This window comes from Micrasema longulum, unplaced genomic scaffold (genome assembly GCF_059751315.1).
Source record: "Micrasema longulum isolate JH-2025_06_02 unplaced genomic scaffold, ASM5975131v1 h1tg000017l, whole genome shotgun sequence".
In the NCBI taxonomy this organism is placed as follows: Eukaryota; Metazoa; Arthropoda; class Insecta; order Trichoptera; family Brachycentridae; genus Micrasema; species Micrasema longulum.
The window spans coordinates 154,287-170,340 of NW_028277225.1; the positions used below are offsets into that span (position 1 = coordinate 154,287).

The 16,054-nt window shown below is 37.3% G+C and overlaps 1 protein-coding gene across 2 annotated transcripts in view; it reads right to left on the minus strand.

Moving 5' to 3' along the window:
• Positions 1 to 16,054, minus strand: part of ash1 (histone-lysine N-methyltransferase ash1) — a 155,805-nt gene that overhangs the window by 11,059 nt on the left and 128,692 nt on the right. For both annotated transcript variants that reach the window (XM_088242515.1, XM_088242507.1), the window contains exons 3-9: positions 15,111 to 15,354; positions 8,301 to 14,409; positions 6,732 to 6,928; positions 5,042 to 5,180; positions 4,652 to 4,817; positions 3,210 to 3,467; positions 1,324 to 1,650 (exon numbers count right to left, since the gene is read on the minus strand). In XM_088242515.1, the coding sequence (XP_088098641.1) occupies positions 1,324 to 1,650; positions 3,210 to 3,467; positions 4,652 to 4,817; positions 5,042 to 5,180; positions 6,732 to 6,928; positions 8,301 to 14,409; positions 15,111 to 15,354 (7,440 nt within the window). The remainder of the gene's footprint in view (positions 1 to 1,323; positions 1,651 to 3,209; positions 3,468 to 4,651; positions 4,818 to 5,041; positions 5,181 to 6,731; positions 6,929 to 8,300; positions 14,410 to 15,110; positions 15,355 to 16,054) is intronic.

Consider the following 16,054-nt stretch of genomic DNA (forward strand, 5'->3'; position numbering starts at 1 on the left):
ATTCACATAAAAATATAGGTGAATATAACTCTCCATGACTTTGATGATTTTAAGTTCTTGAATCGTAAATATTTTTGATATCGGACACTTGGCAAGTTGAATTTTTACGTATATCTGTTGTGGCATCAAGCCTGTTTCTGCACTTTGATGTTGCAGCATAGTTAGAAAATCCAAATTCGCATAGATAAGGTGTAGAAAATGGAAGTAAAACAATCATAGCTTGTTTTTACACATCGGTGTAGTCCTGACAAACTTGTCCTGATATCATTTAATCTTTGTATTTTTGTATCAAATCAGTCACCGATCAAATCAATTAGATTTTATTAATCACATGCGCTTAAGCCTACTTTATCTGTCACGGAAAATGGATTCCGAACCCAGGAATCGTCTTTAGTTTTGTGAAAATATTGCTTAAGAGTTTTTATATAAAATCACTCCAATTTTTTGCAGAACACCTATTCAAGCTCTGTGGAACACTGCCGCTCCGCAGAACATAGTTTGGGAAACCCCGTGTTAGACAATTTATAAATTAAATATGCCTATATATAATGTTATTATTAAGAGCACATGTAAGAAAATATTTATGAGCATTATTTCAAGTTCAAAATATTAAAACATTTTTAAAAAACGCAAACCAGCGACCTATTAATCGTGTGCCTACCATTAATCCGGTAAGTAGCGAGGATAGCATAGAATTAAGAATAGTCCAGAAGGAGCGTAGAATCATATTTGAATACATCGGACTGTGTCCAAAAAACCACCCACTTTATCCACTTTACCCCCTTTTGCTGCGGGCATGCGTAAAGTCGCCGCGTAATGTTGCCAGATCGCGAAAAATATAATTATAACAAAAAAAATGTAAGATAATTGTATTTTTAAAAAAATTCTCAAAAAAAAACATAAAGCAGATATTTTTGTGTCATGTTAAAATAATATATGATAAGCAAATTAGCGTAAAAAATTTAACGACCCTGGCAACACTAACAAAAAGTCCATTTTCTTTGACAATCTAACAGATGGAAAAATAATTCAATTTTTAAATATTGCATTAGCTACTTACACATGCATTTGCTACTTACACATGAAATGTGATCCCATCCTGTTTCTATTTGATCCAAGCAGTATTTCTACACTTTAAAACGACAAAAAACGGCAAAGTTGAATTCAAATCGGGAGTTGCGTACTGAGTAACGTCTACAAAGAAACTAATGGGTCAAAACGTAAAACTACTCCTTTAAGAGTAGTTTGGTCGCCTTCTATTTGATACGCGTATGCGGTTTCTGGACTATTCTTAATTCCATGGAGGATAGTTATAAAAATTACCTTATCAAGATTTCTGTGCAGGAAGCAATGCCTGTCCTTGACCATGAGCCTTTCCTTGTTGGTGAGCGGCTTCATCTGCGGCTCCTGCCAGAAGCGGCCGCTGGCACTCAGAGACTGCATCTCCTTCATAAAGCTCAGGGCCTCCTTGTCCTGGCCGAGCGCCGGGGCCGTGCTGGGCTTGATGCTAGCCTTCACGGCCTTGCGCGGCCGCCCCGGGCGAGGGGGGGCCGGGGCAGGGGCAAGGGTCGGGAGAGGAGGCGGGCGGCTCACGCGTTGCGACTTGCCGCCAATCACGCCGCGGCAGTTGTCCGAGTCGCACTTGCAGGGCTGAAAATAGTCGATAAGTTTATTTGTTTATTTATTCTGGATAATTTACATGACGAAAGAATGGTAAAACAGATTTATGTATATGGCGAGAATTAACGGCAAAGTGAGAGGGACGAGGACGACCAAGAAAGACGTGTCATGATCGGATAAACCAAAATCTTAAGAGTGGTCATGTCAAAAGCAGACAACTGAGGGACATGTATGAATATGGAAGAAGCGTGGAATGTGTATCAGGATAGAAGTGTGTGGCGGTCCATTCTCTCTGCCTACCCCTACAGAAATGATGTGATAGTAGCATATATCGTCATTTTTGTGAAAATCACCTCAAGAGCGCTGTTCAGTAAACATCCGTGGGATTCTAGTTCACCAATTTACAATTATATTAAATTTTAATAATTATATCATCATCATCATCATCATACCCTGTACACACCCTATGGTGCATAGGGCACTGCATTGTTACACTAAATGCAGCGTATATCAATCATCTGTTTCATGAAGGTAAGATAATCAGCTGTACGCTTCAGGTACCAGTCCAGGAACATGAAATAAATAAATAGTGAATATTATAAATTAGGATATTCAGTGTATAATAGTGTTTAATAGTGATAAATAATGTTAGAATAAGTATAGATGTAAATATTGTGTTGTAAATATATATTAGACTATGTTAATCATAGAACTAAATAAAATAAATAATAAAAATATTGCAGTGTAGAACCACCTTTCTAATCAATATTTCATGTTGACCTTCCCAGGGCCCCGATTACAATAGGAAGTTAACAGAGTTATCTTCGACTGTCTATAAAGAGAAACCGATATTTGTGTACGAAAATGAGTATATTTAATGAACATTTCACATGTATCTTTGTTGAAAACCTATAATTGAACATGTTTAGAAGGAAAAATTGTATGCATGTTCTACTTTACATACAGAAAACTTAATTTTACTTTGTAGATAAAATTAAAGATAAAAACTAACTTCCCATAGTAATCGGGGCCCGGAGTCTCAATCACGGTAGGAGAAAGCACTGACCACTACACTATGAGGCGGACTTATCTCCATTTGATTTCCTAATTTAGAATTTTTAGCCATCAAGTCAAAAGCACTCGTCCGAGATTCTGGTTCTATTTCACACATATAACTGTATTTTTATTCCACCCGGACAGAGAGAAACAGTTAATAAAATAAGAGAGCTCGATTACAACAGGTCCTGTAGCTACAGAGTGCTTGGGTGGTTGCAAAAGTGCTGCATTGGTTTGGACATGTGGAGCGAATGGATAGTGAAAGAACAGCTAAAAAAATTAACGATGCAACTGTTAATGGATGCAGAAAACGAGGAAGACCAAGAAAAACATGACTCGACCAAATCCAAAAAATACTTAAAGAGAAAATGTATGAATTTAACAGAAGCGAGGTCTGTATGCAAAGACGGAGTGATGTGACATCATAACCTCTCTTACCCCTGCGGAGAAATGGCGTGATGGTGTGTTGATGTTTAAAAATTTGATGAAAATGTGTTTGAGTAAGACTAAAGTAATGAGGCAGTAACAGGTACCTGTCCTTCGGCCGGGTTGAACAGAGAGAAGTTGTAGTCGTAGGTCAACTCTTCGCCGGGTCGGATGTCACGGAGGGCAAACAGAGCCATGCGGAAGAGACCGTTGACGGACCACTTCTGCATCTCGCAGTTGGGACGGCAAGAGTGGTTCACGAATCTTCCTTCCCCACCCATCCTGTGGCCATCGATCACCAGCCCTCCGTCCAGGTGCAGGCAGTAGTGGTGAGTGTCCTTGACGTAACGAGATGCCATCCGATCCTGGGAGAAACCATTTCATAAATAATACGTACTACAATTTTTTTAAATTCAGTAATCAAACATTGAATTTCAAAGGAAAATTATAAGGGTATTCATACGGTGATTTATCATTTTTATAGTGATACCTTGGATGATATTCTGAATCTTATCTACCCCCTGGTTAATTTGAGGATTTTTATTTTTTTAATGCGAAGACGCTTTGCTTCATATAATGGCCGCACTGATGATTAAAGTTAAAAAAAAAAAAAACAATTATGGTTTGGTCAATTAAACCAAATGAAGTGTTTTGGGTAATGTTAAAAGTCGGAAAAATGTTCTAAATGAAAATCATTATCTTCGATTTCATGTGTTCATATATTTATTTGACGTTTGATCATCAGTGTGGCCAGAAAGAGCAAAGTGTAAACGCATTAAAAAAATAAAAATCCCCAAATTAATCACTCTCTAAGGAGTAGAGAAGATTCAGAATAGCACCCCTGTTGTGGAATAAACTCATACTTTCTTTATGCCTTCTAAGTAAAGATATATATATTTTTTATAAGGCATTCCATTCTAAGAAGGATATCTGCCAAGGGTAAAACATAATATACATGGCATTAGGAATATAATTGTGTAAAAATGAAAAAAGCTGAAGAAACCTAAAATTTACCTTATTTTCTGACAAGAATTTTCCTACATGATGGATAACTTCGGGATGTTAATATGGTAAGGAGGAGTACATACTATATCTGTTTCTTATTGGAAAACCGAAGAATACGCGATCTGGAGTCTCGTTATCCTGACCACAATCGCACCATGGACTTCCCGCCACATTGATTCTAAACAGATGCCTATTTGCGCTACAGTGACCAATTCTTAACCCACTAATGCTAGAGATCAATCACTGAAGACAGGTTTGTTTTAAGTATAGATAAAGAAATGAGAATAATACAAGTATTTGAATACAAATATTTGAATTTCCAATTTTAACACGTATTGTAAGAGAGTATTTTTTTTTCCTAGATTGGTACAGTGGGTTTAAATGTTTAATAAGTCAATGCCGGTGTGTTATGTTAGATGGATAGCCTGAAGTGGAAATTTCAGATGATAGATTTGAACAGTAAATCAGTTGAATTAGAAAAATTTACTTAATGCAGAAAAGAAAAGAAAAATTATAGATTAAAGATATAAAATATGAAGATTACCTTGAACTCCTTGTCAGAAACCACTTCCCCGACGTATTCCAGAATGAAGGTACTATTGGAGATGGCCATCTTGGTACGTATGCCCCATCCCTTGTTCTCCGTCATAAACTTGTCTAAGGCGGGCGCCCACTCGTGGCGTTGAATGCGTTGGTTTTTACACAGCTCCCTAAAAGAGAAACGCAATAATGATACAGGAAAATTTGACAACCATACCCCAAGGGCAAATGAATTACATTAGAGGCATAGAAGATAAACATTTCCAACTCTTCTTTGTGAGAAAAGTTGTATGAAAGGATGTGTTAACTCGTAATTAGTGATTCAAATACAGTAAAATAATTATAATCCTTCGCTTTACGAAGTTGAAAATTAGTATTAATTTAAGAAACTTACATGCAAGGGCATAGTTGGGGTGAACATTCCGCATACACCATCCTATTGATGCAGTCGTCTTGACATTCTGTGGACGGCTTGCAGTTACAGGCTTGACTCTCACACCCGTCCGGAGTTGGCTTAACATCGAAGTACACATCTAGAAAAAAGTGGAATTTTTTTAATTTAATTCATCTCAGACCGAATAATAACTATTGGGGTTCGAACTGTCAGTAGGGTCGCAGTGAGTCACATCTTGCTGGAGGATGTAATTCTATAAAATGCTGCGAACGACCAGTTGCATTCCACCGGCAACACTACTGACTAGTCAAACTCGTTAGCGTAGCGAACCCTGGACAATGGGATCACACTTATAACGGTGTGATCACAGTTGATAACGAGAGGATAAAGGCGAGTTTTTGGCGCCTCAAAACCAAAATTAACGGGCTAAGGGAAGGTAACCCCGACAGAAAATCCATCAGAGAAGGCAGCGGGAAACCACTCTTGTCATCTTTTCCCAGGAACCACTATGGAGTTGTCCCGGCTGCGAAATGTAAAATTAGCGCAGGACAGATACATATGCTTTCGCTGTAGTGATCGCCAATGTCGGGGGGACCTGGCAAGGCACTAGAAGTTAAGTTCAGACCAAATAAATAGAATTGCTATCAGTGTTATTTATCTATTCTGAATAATTTTAATAGCACCATTTTTGTGGAAAATCACCTCAAGGGCGCTCTACAATAAACATTCCAACACGCCCTGTAGCTACAGAGAGCATAAGCGGTTGGGATTTTAGTTCTCCGTTTCCAATGGATTATTTTAATAATACATAGGAGCTACATAAAACATGTCTTGCAGCTGCAGAGTGCACCGATGGTTACAATCTAGCTCCCATTTACATTTTACAAAAAAATACTACGAAGTGTTTTAAATAAAAAATTTAAAAATTAAAGAATTTACACATAAAATCTAGATTACAACATATTTTGCAGCTACAGAGCGCATGGACAGCTAGAAATCTAGACCCTATTTACAGTTGAATATGAAGTTGGAAATAAATGTGTAATAAATTTAATTTACATAATATGAAAGCTAATATTATCAAACATCTCGCAGCTACAAAGCGCGTGGACGAATGGAATTCTAGCAACATTAAAATTATCTAAATTTGTTGCAACAGAAGGAAAACATTTTTGAGAAGGTAATATGGAAGTCTAGGCATTTACAGGGCTTATGACCTGCCATTAATAATATTGGCTGATTTATATAGCGCCATTTTTGTGAAAAATCACCTCAGGGGCGCTTCACAATTAGCATTAGCTGGTTTAAGTGGCCACTTTACACACTGTGTAACATTCACCATTCTGCCTATGTTTAAACATTTGGACATACTCAAAACATTGTTGACATAAAGATGATTTCAAAGTCTACAAAAAATGAGTGTTACTATGATAAGTTTATTAGTGTTACAAAGTGAGTGCCGGTTCAATCAATAGAATATTAAAATGTCATTTCTAAACACCAGCAAAATTTTACATTATAATGAAGATATACATATGTTATGTAAGATATATTTTAACAAGAGTAAGAGTAGTTTTAATAAAAATGAGGATTAACAAGAGTTTAACCCACACTGTGACTTAGAATTATTATTGGTTCCCTATATTGCGAACACGTTTCATACAAATGCAGTAGAAGGTAGAGAGCTTACTAGTTCTTATCTTGCGGTAGTTCCAGGAGGGAACCGGCTGATTGTACTGATGTTGCCACCAGATGTCATAGGGCAGTGTGAAGTGAATCTTGCGCTGTCTCACCCACCGCTCGCAGTATGGAGGAGGCGGTAGTACTCCGTTGGGAAAGTCCGTAGAGTTGTAGCTGTTCTTGGATTTGTGGTCAACCGGCTTGGGGCTAAACAAAAATAGCATTTTTCATTACAAAAATGAAGTATTCAAAATAATTCAAGAAATATTTTGTTAAAAAATTGTTATTTATTTATTTGTTAATGAAATCATACAGTCTTTATATAAAACAAGGTACAAAAGAACAATTTAAAAAAGTAAGACCAATTACAGATTTCACACTAATTAATGCAGGAGGAGAGGGGAAAAATAATTTAATTCTAAAAAAGTAAAAATAAAAATATTACATAAAAAGTTCATAAAAAGGAGAAGACATTGTAAAGCTACTCTACTTTCCTTCCTCTCTCTCTGCTTCCATGAACATTTCAATTTAATTGTAAAAAATCACAACCAACAATAAATTATTCGATGCATAACGATGTTATAACCCATTATATAAATAAAATTCAGGTTGCGTCAAAACGCTTCATTCAAAATTATTAATATTTTAGGTAACCAGAAAGTTACATATTTTCCTTGTCAATTTTTATGTAATAGAAATCAATGTATCCAAAATTCAGAAAAGAAGGCAAAAAGGGGTGTCTTAATTAGCTCTTTGTAATATAATCGGTGCTAGAACCAAACGTACGATGTTTGTTCAGAAAAAAAAGGGAATTTTTTAATTTCGTGGGTTTGGAGAGTCCGATTGTCAATTTAAAAAATAAAATATGTTGGTATACATGCTCCTGAAGTATGCTAAAATTTTCGGCAGCTGAAGATTTTACAGCTGCTGAATTCATTGTTAGGCGTGTCTTTATGAGCTCGGCGATTTTCGTTTGTTAAAAAAAATGGTTCAAAGAATTTGTATAAAATTTTGTGTAAAAATTGAAATAAAGTGTGTGAAATGTTAACAAAGGCCTATGGTGAGGTGAACATGGGTTTACGGATACGACGTCAAAACTAAGGCTCAATTGTCCCAGTGGAGGCATTCTGGATCGCCAGTCAGGCCAAACACGTCTAACCTTAGCAGCTGGCACAGACAAAGTAAACAATAAATATAGCTGAAAATTTTAGCATACTTCAGGGGCATGTATAGCAACATAATTTATTTTTTTAATTGACAATCGGACTCTCCAAACCTGCGAAATTTAAACATTTCCATTATTTTCTGAACAAACCTCGTATCTGTATAACGTTTCAATTACATATTCAGTTTTTCTGGGTTACAGTGCCAAGTGTTGATCTTATCAACTCTAAAGATGCAGGCTGCAATGCAAGCTAAATTATTGACAAAGAGTATAAATAAAAGACGGCACAATAACCTAAGAAAAATTAACCTGCATCTGAATGGCTGTGAAAATCTAAGAAATGCAACCTGTCTTCTATTATTAATGCATCGTTATATACGTAATACAAAAATAATATAGTAAAATGGGACTTACTCATTTTCCTTATAGTAGTCTGAGAATAATCCGGCGACCAGGTATTTCTTTTTAGCTTTCTGATTGCGTTTGTTGGTTCCTTTTTCTCGTTCACTTCTGTAACCTCTTTCTACACTGCTGGCTGGACTATCATCCCGCGAAGACATAATGCGTTTTTTACTAATGATATTCTTGGAGAAAACATCGATGCTTTTTTCAAAATCAATCTCCTTTTCTTGGAGAGGCAATGGATCATTTTCTAGACAGTTTTCTTGCATGTTTTTAACAGTCTCTACAGAAGTATCCCTGGATTTGGGAGATCGTTTGATTGTTTTAACAGTTTCTAAAGAGCTATCTCGGGAGCTGGGTGTCATGTCTCTCAATCTCTTCATGGTATTACAACTTCTTGACTTTCTTCGATGTTCTACCCTCTTTACACTACAACTTTCCGCCGCAGAATCAATTTGGTCCTCGACAATTTCTTTAGAAATTTTTTCAAGTTTAGATTGGTCAGCCGCAGGTTTCTCTTTCGAGTTAAGTTTTTTACCCTTCGACTTGGGCATAATTAAAGGTAAATCATCAGCATCTATAACACCAGCGTCAGGTATCTCGTTACTTCTTGTACTTCTTTTATCGGATACGGCATTCGATTTGGGTTTAGAAACTTGTCCAGTCGGTATTCGCTTGCATGTTGCTACACTATCCAAACTGTCGCACGGTGATATATCTCGAATTTTTCTTTTCAGTCTGTCACTCTTAACTTCCAGTCTGCTATTAGGTCTTTCCGATTTGAAATTTAATAGGCTCAGTGGGATGCTATCCTCTGGGTCATTTAATAACAGGCTTGAGGAGATTGGTGGTATACTATCAGTCTCACTGAGAATCTCCCATTTCGAAACAGACTCTAATTCTGGGTTTGTTTGTATACTATTTTTTGAACTGCCACTTGCCAACCCTGCATTGACAGTAATGGCCTCTGAGCTGTTTGTAAGTATCGATGACTTGTTGATGAAAGAAGTGTTATTATTATCAATAGCAACCTTTCCTTGTAACCGTTCCAAAGCGATGACAGAAACCCTACCCTGTTTAGGACAGTCATCTTTGTTAAGAATAACTTTTAGCTCACCTTGCTTTTTTCTCATTGTTCTCTCTAGGAAAGTATTGGTGGCCTCCCCAACTTTGGGCACTCTATCGAAGGCAGAACATGTTTTGATACTTTCTGGAGCAGACTCTGTACAAGTATCAGTAACAGTTTCATCGCTCAAAGAAGTAGGTACATTGAGTTTTTTTCGCTTCTTTTTTATGCTGGGAAAACCTGTCCTATTAATAGTTTTTCTGCGCTTGGCTCTCTTTTTTAAAGGCATGGATGAATCGGCAAGTTTTGTGCTTTTAACATTTTCGACATTTTTAATAGCGACATTTTCAATTTCAGATATCGGTTTTGGGGAGTCTGCTTTGGATGTTTCCGAAACTTTTTCAATTTGGCTCTTGGTTTGCAATACTCTAGGTGGTAATTTGAGTTTACTTTCTTTTAATATGTTAGAAGTTACCTTTTTCTTTTTGCTGTCAACTTGAGTAGATGTGTCAGTCGGTTTTGTTTCAGATTCACTAGAATGATTTCGTTTAGAGTGCCTTAAATTGTGACCACTTTCTAAAATTTTATCTGATATGAACGCTGCTATAGATTCAATCTTTTTGCTTTTGTTAGAAATTTCCGAAGAGATGTGCGGTGGAAGGGATAATGAAGGTATTTGTCTTTCACCTTCCAAGTTGACTTTGGTAACTTTTCCAGCATTCTTATTATCGGAAGGCTTATTAGAAAACTTACCACCTTTAATTGTTTCCATAGACATGTGATTGATGGAAATCGATGACTTCGGTATCTGGAGTTCAATGTCGACAGAAGGTTCGAAGATACCAGTAGGTTTATCAACATTGACAACAACAGTTTCTTCTATAAGAATGTCTGTTCCTTTTGGGAGCTTTTTAGCTTCAGCAGGCAATTTTAATTTAGAAATTGGAGATTTGATAACAGTTGCTCTTGTACTTATGGAACTCAAGTTATCTTTATAAAACTTTGAGCTGTCAGAAGACTTTTCATTAGAATCACTAGAACTGTTTCCAGACTTATTCCTTTCCATTATGCGAGATTCTATAGATTTTCTCAAATTGTTACTCATCAATGTGTCCAAAACTTTTGTAGCTGAGCTAGGATTAATTTTTGAAACTAAATTACTAGTTAACCCTTCTAGCCTATTCTTTTTTCGTGTAATTATTTCAGATTTTGGAGTTGCCATTGCTATTTTACTACTGGCTCGAGAGGAATGCGTTTTATTAGACTCAGGAGAAATATCATCGTTTTTAGAATCATCACTTGTATTCAACGAACTACTGTCATCTTGGTGCTTGCTACTAGAAACATCCAAATGTTTGTTAGATGATTCTGAATGGCTCTTTTCAGTAAACAATGCTTTGTCTTCTGAAAGCTTCTTGGATAAACTTTGAACAACCAGATCGAGACTAGAATTAGCCAAACGATCAGTTTCCAAGCGATGCCTTTTCTTTGGAGTAACAATAGGAGGAGAATTTTTCGTACCAACAGAATTGCTATTAGAAAGAGGAACTGCGGTTGAATTCCCTGAATTACGATTGTCAGACTTTAGAACGACTACTTTATTTGTATCCTGTTTTGACAATTCACTTTCTTTAGTTTTAGGCAAACATTTTTCCAAATCGTGAACCATTTTATTGAAAGCTTTTAACTTTTCAGAGGTTTCATATATTTTTTTAGAAAATTCAGAATGTTCACCGGTAGGTTTTTTGATATTCAAATCATCATCCGTACCTGTAGAAGCTGGTGATATTCTACTGTTGCAACTATCAGCATTCTCATCAATATCTAACAATAAAGGACTAGTAGTAGATGTCGATGTTCCTTTGCTAGATTCGTGGTTGCCACTGTTTACGTTACTTTCTGGAGTTTTATTAAGTACGACATCTTTTTTGGTTTTAGATTCACCTGTGCTAGTAGTTTTGGTTCCAGTTTTTGGTACTACAGTAGATTTCTCTTTAACAGTCTCATCCTTAAGATCTCCCGGACAGTTGGATTCTGTGCAAAGAAAAGCATCTGCATTTTTAGAGTTTTCCGTTTTTAGATCATCTGAAAACTCTGTGGCAACCAGACTTAGACTGAGTGTATTATTTGTTGAAGAATTTATATGATAATGCCTTTTTTTTAAAGGAAGCTTATGTTCATTAGCGCTCGTATCTTTATCTTTACTGCCTTTGGTTTGAGATTCTTGTAGCTGTTTCTTATGGCGACGTTTAGAGATCGGTGTTAGAGCTTCAGGATTATCCAGACCTTTGCGTTTCTTTGAAGTACGCTTCACACATTTCAATATATTTTCAGGTACAACTTTATCACTATTATTTTTAGTAGATTGCTGAGAAACTATTTTGGGCACAGAATGGCACATTTTAACAAAGTGATTGATAAGGTTTTCCATTTCTTGTCCGAATTTCACATCGACAACACCAGATAAAGACTTATTACAAGTCTCCCTATTTCGTGATGCTGATCGTGACCGTCTTTGTTTCTTTAGTTTTTTTAATTTATGCCTATGATGCCTAGAGTCTACACTACTTCTACTGGACATTCTAGATAATCTTCCACTAGATTTCATAACATGTGGTTTGGCTGGTGAAATTAGAAGGTGATTTTTATGTTTTTTCCAGTGAGAAGATGGTTTCTTTTGAGGTTTTTTGAGATTCAAAAATACATTTTTTGATAGCGATTTGTTCGGAACATAAGCACTTTGAGATTTTTGAAACAAATCGATAATCGGTAATGGCGATTTCTCTCTTTTGAAAACAGGGTATACAGTTTCTAATAATTTTTGTGACTTTTTTCCCTTGGGAGATACATTGCGACATGACTGTTTCAATGTATTGTTATTTATGGAGATATCTCTTCCAATTGTTGAAAGTGATGATGTTTTAAACAAACCATCACTTCTTGTAGTAGAAATGGGTGGACATGCAAACTTGTGTGTAAATGAAGAAAATGGGGACCCAAAATACTGCTTGTTTGTTTTGGCAAAACCAAGTCTGTTTGTGTTATTAAAAATATTATTATGGTGGAATAAATTAGAAGAGAATCTTGATCCAAGATTGCTAAATACCGGAGCTGGTGCAAACAAATCAATGTTATTTTGAGGAGGAAAAAGTCCCGGATTAAGTCTACTGGTAGCGCCAAAAGTTAACTTAGATGCAGCGAGGGTAGATTCTCTACTGGTAGTGAATTTTGAAGGCAAGTGCGAATTTTGCAAATTACATTCAGAATCTGAGTCACTTGTGCTGTGTCCTAGAGTTAAGCAACTAAATGTTTTGTTAGCGAGAAGTAATATTTCTTGGTCAGATATAAAATATTTTTGATTTTTGTAATAGCTTCTATCTCTAACAGATCTTGATTTTTTCAACTTTCTCATTTTCCGTCTCAAGTTTCTTACGCTATGATCACTTTTGTACCCTGACTTATCGCTTTTGTAACCAGATTTGTGGTCGCTCTTGTAACCTGATTTACAACAGTGATCGGTTTTATATCCAGATTTAAATCCATAATCACTTTTATATCCAGATTCAATAAGCCTGCTGCAGCTCTTGTACGCTTTAACTTCGTGATCACTTTTATAACCAGAAAGAATATCTCTGTACTTTGGGTTCAGATCTATTTCTCTCCAAGTAGGGTCCAGTGGTTCGTCAGCTTGGGTCTCGTGATCGCTCTGATTATCTCTCCAGTTGCTTAAACTCTTACTACTCTTTTTAGGCATCGCAGCGGCGAGCTTATTCAAGTCTTTTCTTTTGGCATAAACTTCAGAAAGTACATTTCTATTCGGTGGAATATCTTCGTCACTATCTCCAGAATCCGGCGGTGGTTTATTTTTTGGGGGCCGTCCAGGGCCTTTCTTTACAGCGTTGGTCTTATTCTGAGGAGGCCTACCGACCTTTCTACGGGGAGGATAAAGCACTCTATCAGTTGCATATAACATTCTATCCAATACGGCAATATCTAACTTGTTTTCATTCTTCTTGCGGTCTACTTTTAAGACGTCTGATTTCGGGACAGGTGAAGAGGTTTCTATTTTAGTACACTTTTTTTCTGGAATATTTATATTTTTTCTTCTAACACTGGCTTCGCTGGATAAAGATCGGTCTCTATCGATATTCATTCTGCATTTCGACTTAGACCGACTGCCCCGTTTATCGTTGGGACTGCTTTTAGATGGAGATTTATTTTTATTTGTTTTGTGGGAACTTTCGTCAGAATCAACCCTTCGAGCAGGAGAATGTGCCGGAGAGTTGTGATTTGACAAAATACCCGAATCAGGGGAAACGTTGGGAGGATCATTATCATGGCAGAAATTTACAACCATGTTGTTAACATCGCTGAGTTCGTTGATAGGTATTTTTGCATTGACATTCAATTCCTCCTTAACTTTCCTGGGTCTCCCACGCTTGCGCTTTACATCCATAAAACTATTCTTACATTCGCTTTCCCGAGATTCATTAAAATTTGTACTATTACTATCAGCCTTTAGTCCACTTCTTACAAAACAAGATGAATTTAAAATATCCACTTGCGCATTGTTAATATTTCTAGATTCTATTTCAGCGCTAGAACTTGCGATGTCCAGGGGCATGAATTGGCTATTATCGACGCAATCATCCAGGCAAGGAGGGTTAGGAAATATTTGTACACTATCACTAACAGATGTGATTTCTTCCAGATCCTTGTTGATTTGAGTTAATTCTTCCGTCTGTTGCGGGCTCAGGTGCTGATTGGCGATGACCAAGTTGTCGGTGGACAAGAAGTTTTGCGATATTCCGGGAATGGGGCAGGCCAGGACATCCGGGAGGGCCACCTTGTCGATAGAAGCGATGGAGGGGGTGTGGCTGAGGAGCTGCGTCTGCGCCACAAACTCCTGCAGCAGGCGGGAGGCGTAGTGGGGGGCGGCGGGACTCGAGGGGTGGTGGGAGGGACTCTCAGCATCCGAGCTCGAGCTGTCTCCAGCCCGGCGGATGGCGGCGCTGACTAGTTGGGGAGGAAGCTCCATCTCGCTGCTGGATCCGTCTATACAATTCAATAATATATCTAAATCAAACATATGCTGACATTTTAATGGAACATGGAACTAGTAAATAGTAAGAGCCACAAAAAAATTATAAAGGAGATCAATTTTTTAACCCATTTGGGAATCCATCATTGCCTGAAAATTAAAACGACAGTTTTAGCCGATCTCTGTCATTCAGGGTGCGACAACATAATATGCTGATTTGACTGAGGAAGTTCAGTGCTATGGGAAATTGGATAAAAAAATATTTTCTTACACGCTGTAAAAATGAGAGAATTTAATTGTATGGTGAAGTTTCTCTAAAATGTATGAAAAATTAATAAAAATGAAACAAACAAAAAACACCAAACTTTCTCATTGGGCGCCCAGAAACGACGTTTAACCGCTAGACGCCGCAGATGGTTTCATTTGAATGGGTGGATAGAGAATGTATTTTCTCTTCCATTTTAGTACTGTAGAGGCTTTTCGAACAGTCGTTTGATCGTCGCCATGCAGCGAACATTCAGCGCTCACTTCAATATTGCCGCCTGAGCTCGTGTTCCTGGGCTTCTTGCGACATTTTGTATGGGTGTTTACAATTTTTAAAACAGGGTAATCTTAAATATCCCATGTTGTATAAAAATGAGAAAAAGAATGAAAATGATAGCTATAAAATCTTTCTTTACTATCGCCCGATAGTCGAGGCTACATCGTCACTCACCATTCTCCTGCTTGGTCTGGCCGAAGCCCCCGAAGCCGGCGGCGCCGCACGCCTGCTGCTCGGGCGGCAGCAGCGCCGCCAGCGCCTCCTCGTCGATGAGCTCCAGCGAGCACGCGGCCGCCAGCGCCGCGCCGCTGCTGCCGCCGGAGCTGGAGTCGCCGCTGTCCTCGGTGCGCGCGGCGCGCGAGCCGCACGACGAGCGCGCGCTGCTGCAGCAGCTGGAAGACTCGGCGCTGCGGGCCATCTGTGGAGAGGAAAATACCTTCGTGTTAATTATATAGTAAATAGGTATATACGAATATGTAAATACAATGAAGTATAATTAATAGTGACCGACCGAAGTTTAGGTTTCGGTTTAGGCCAGTTTCTGCTAATAAAACGAGTTTCGGTCCAGTCAGATTACGTTCGGCTGCACTCGGGTGCATCTTACAGCTCGTGACAATACAAGTTATATGTATAACATAACAACGAACCAAAAAGCACTAAAAATAAACAAATTAACTCATTAATTTTTTTTATTTTTATTAAATCATACAACTTTTTTTTTATGTACTCCCAGGAGTTACAACAAACTCATTTTGTAACAGAATAATATTTACATAAAGGCATGGTAATAATAATAATAATAATAATATAGTAACAAGTAATAATATGTACATAAAACTGAAAATAAGATAGCAAGCAAGTACAAAGAAATTAAAACAATTCATAATAAAAATTAATATGATATATTATTCGAGGAAAAAGAAGAACTTAAAACTAAATTTCACCTTCCACATAACTCCTCAAGTAGTATTTTTTAAATAAATAGTTATTTATGCCTTTTATTTAACACTTATTTTAATGAATTCGTAATTGAATTTTAATAAAAACGCCTAATTTTGGGCGTTTTGAAGAGACCTTATATAAATAGGATCCGGTTTCGGCCGCAACTATAACAGAAG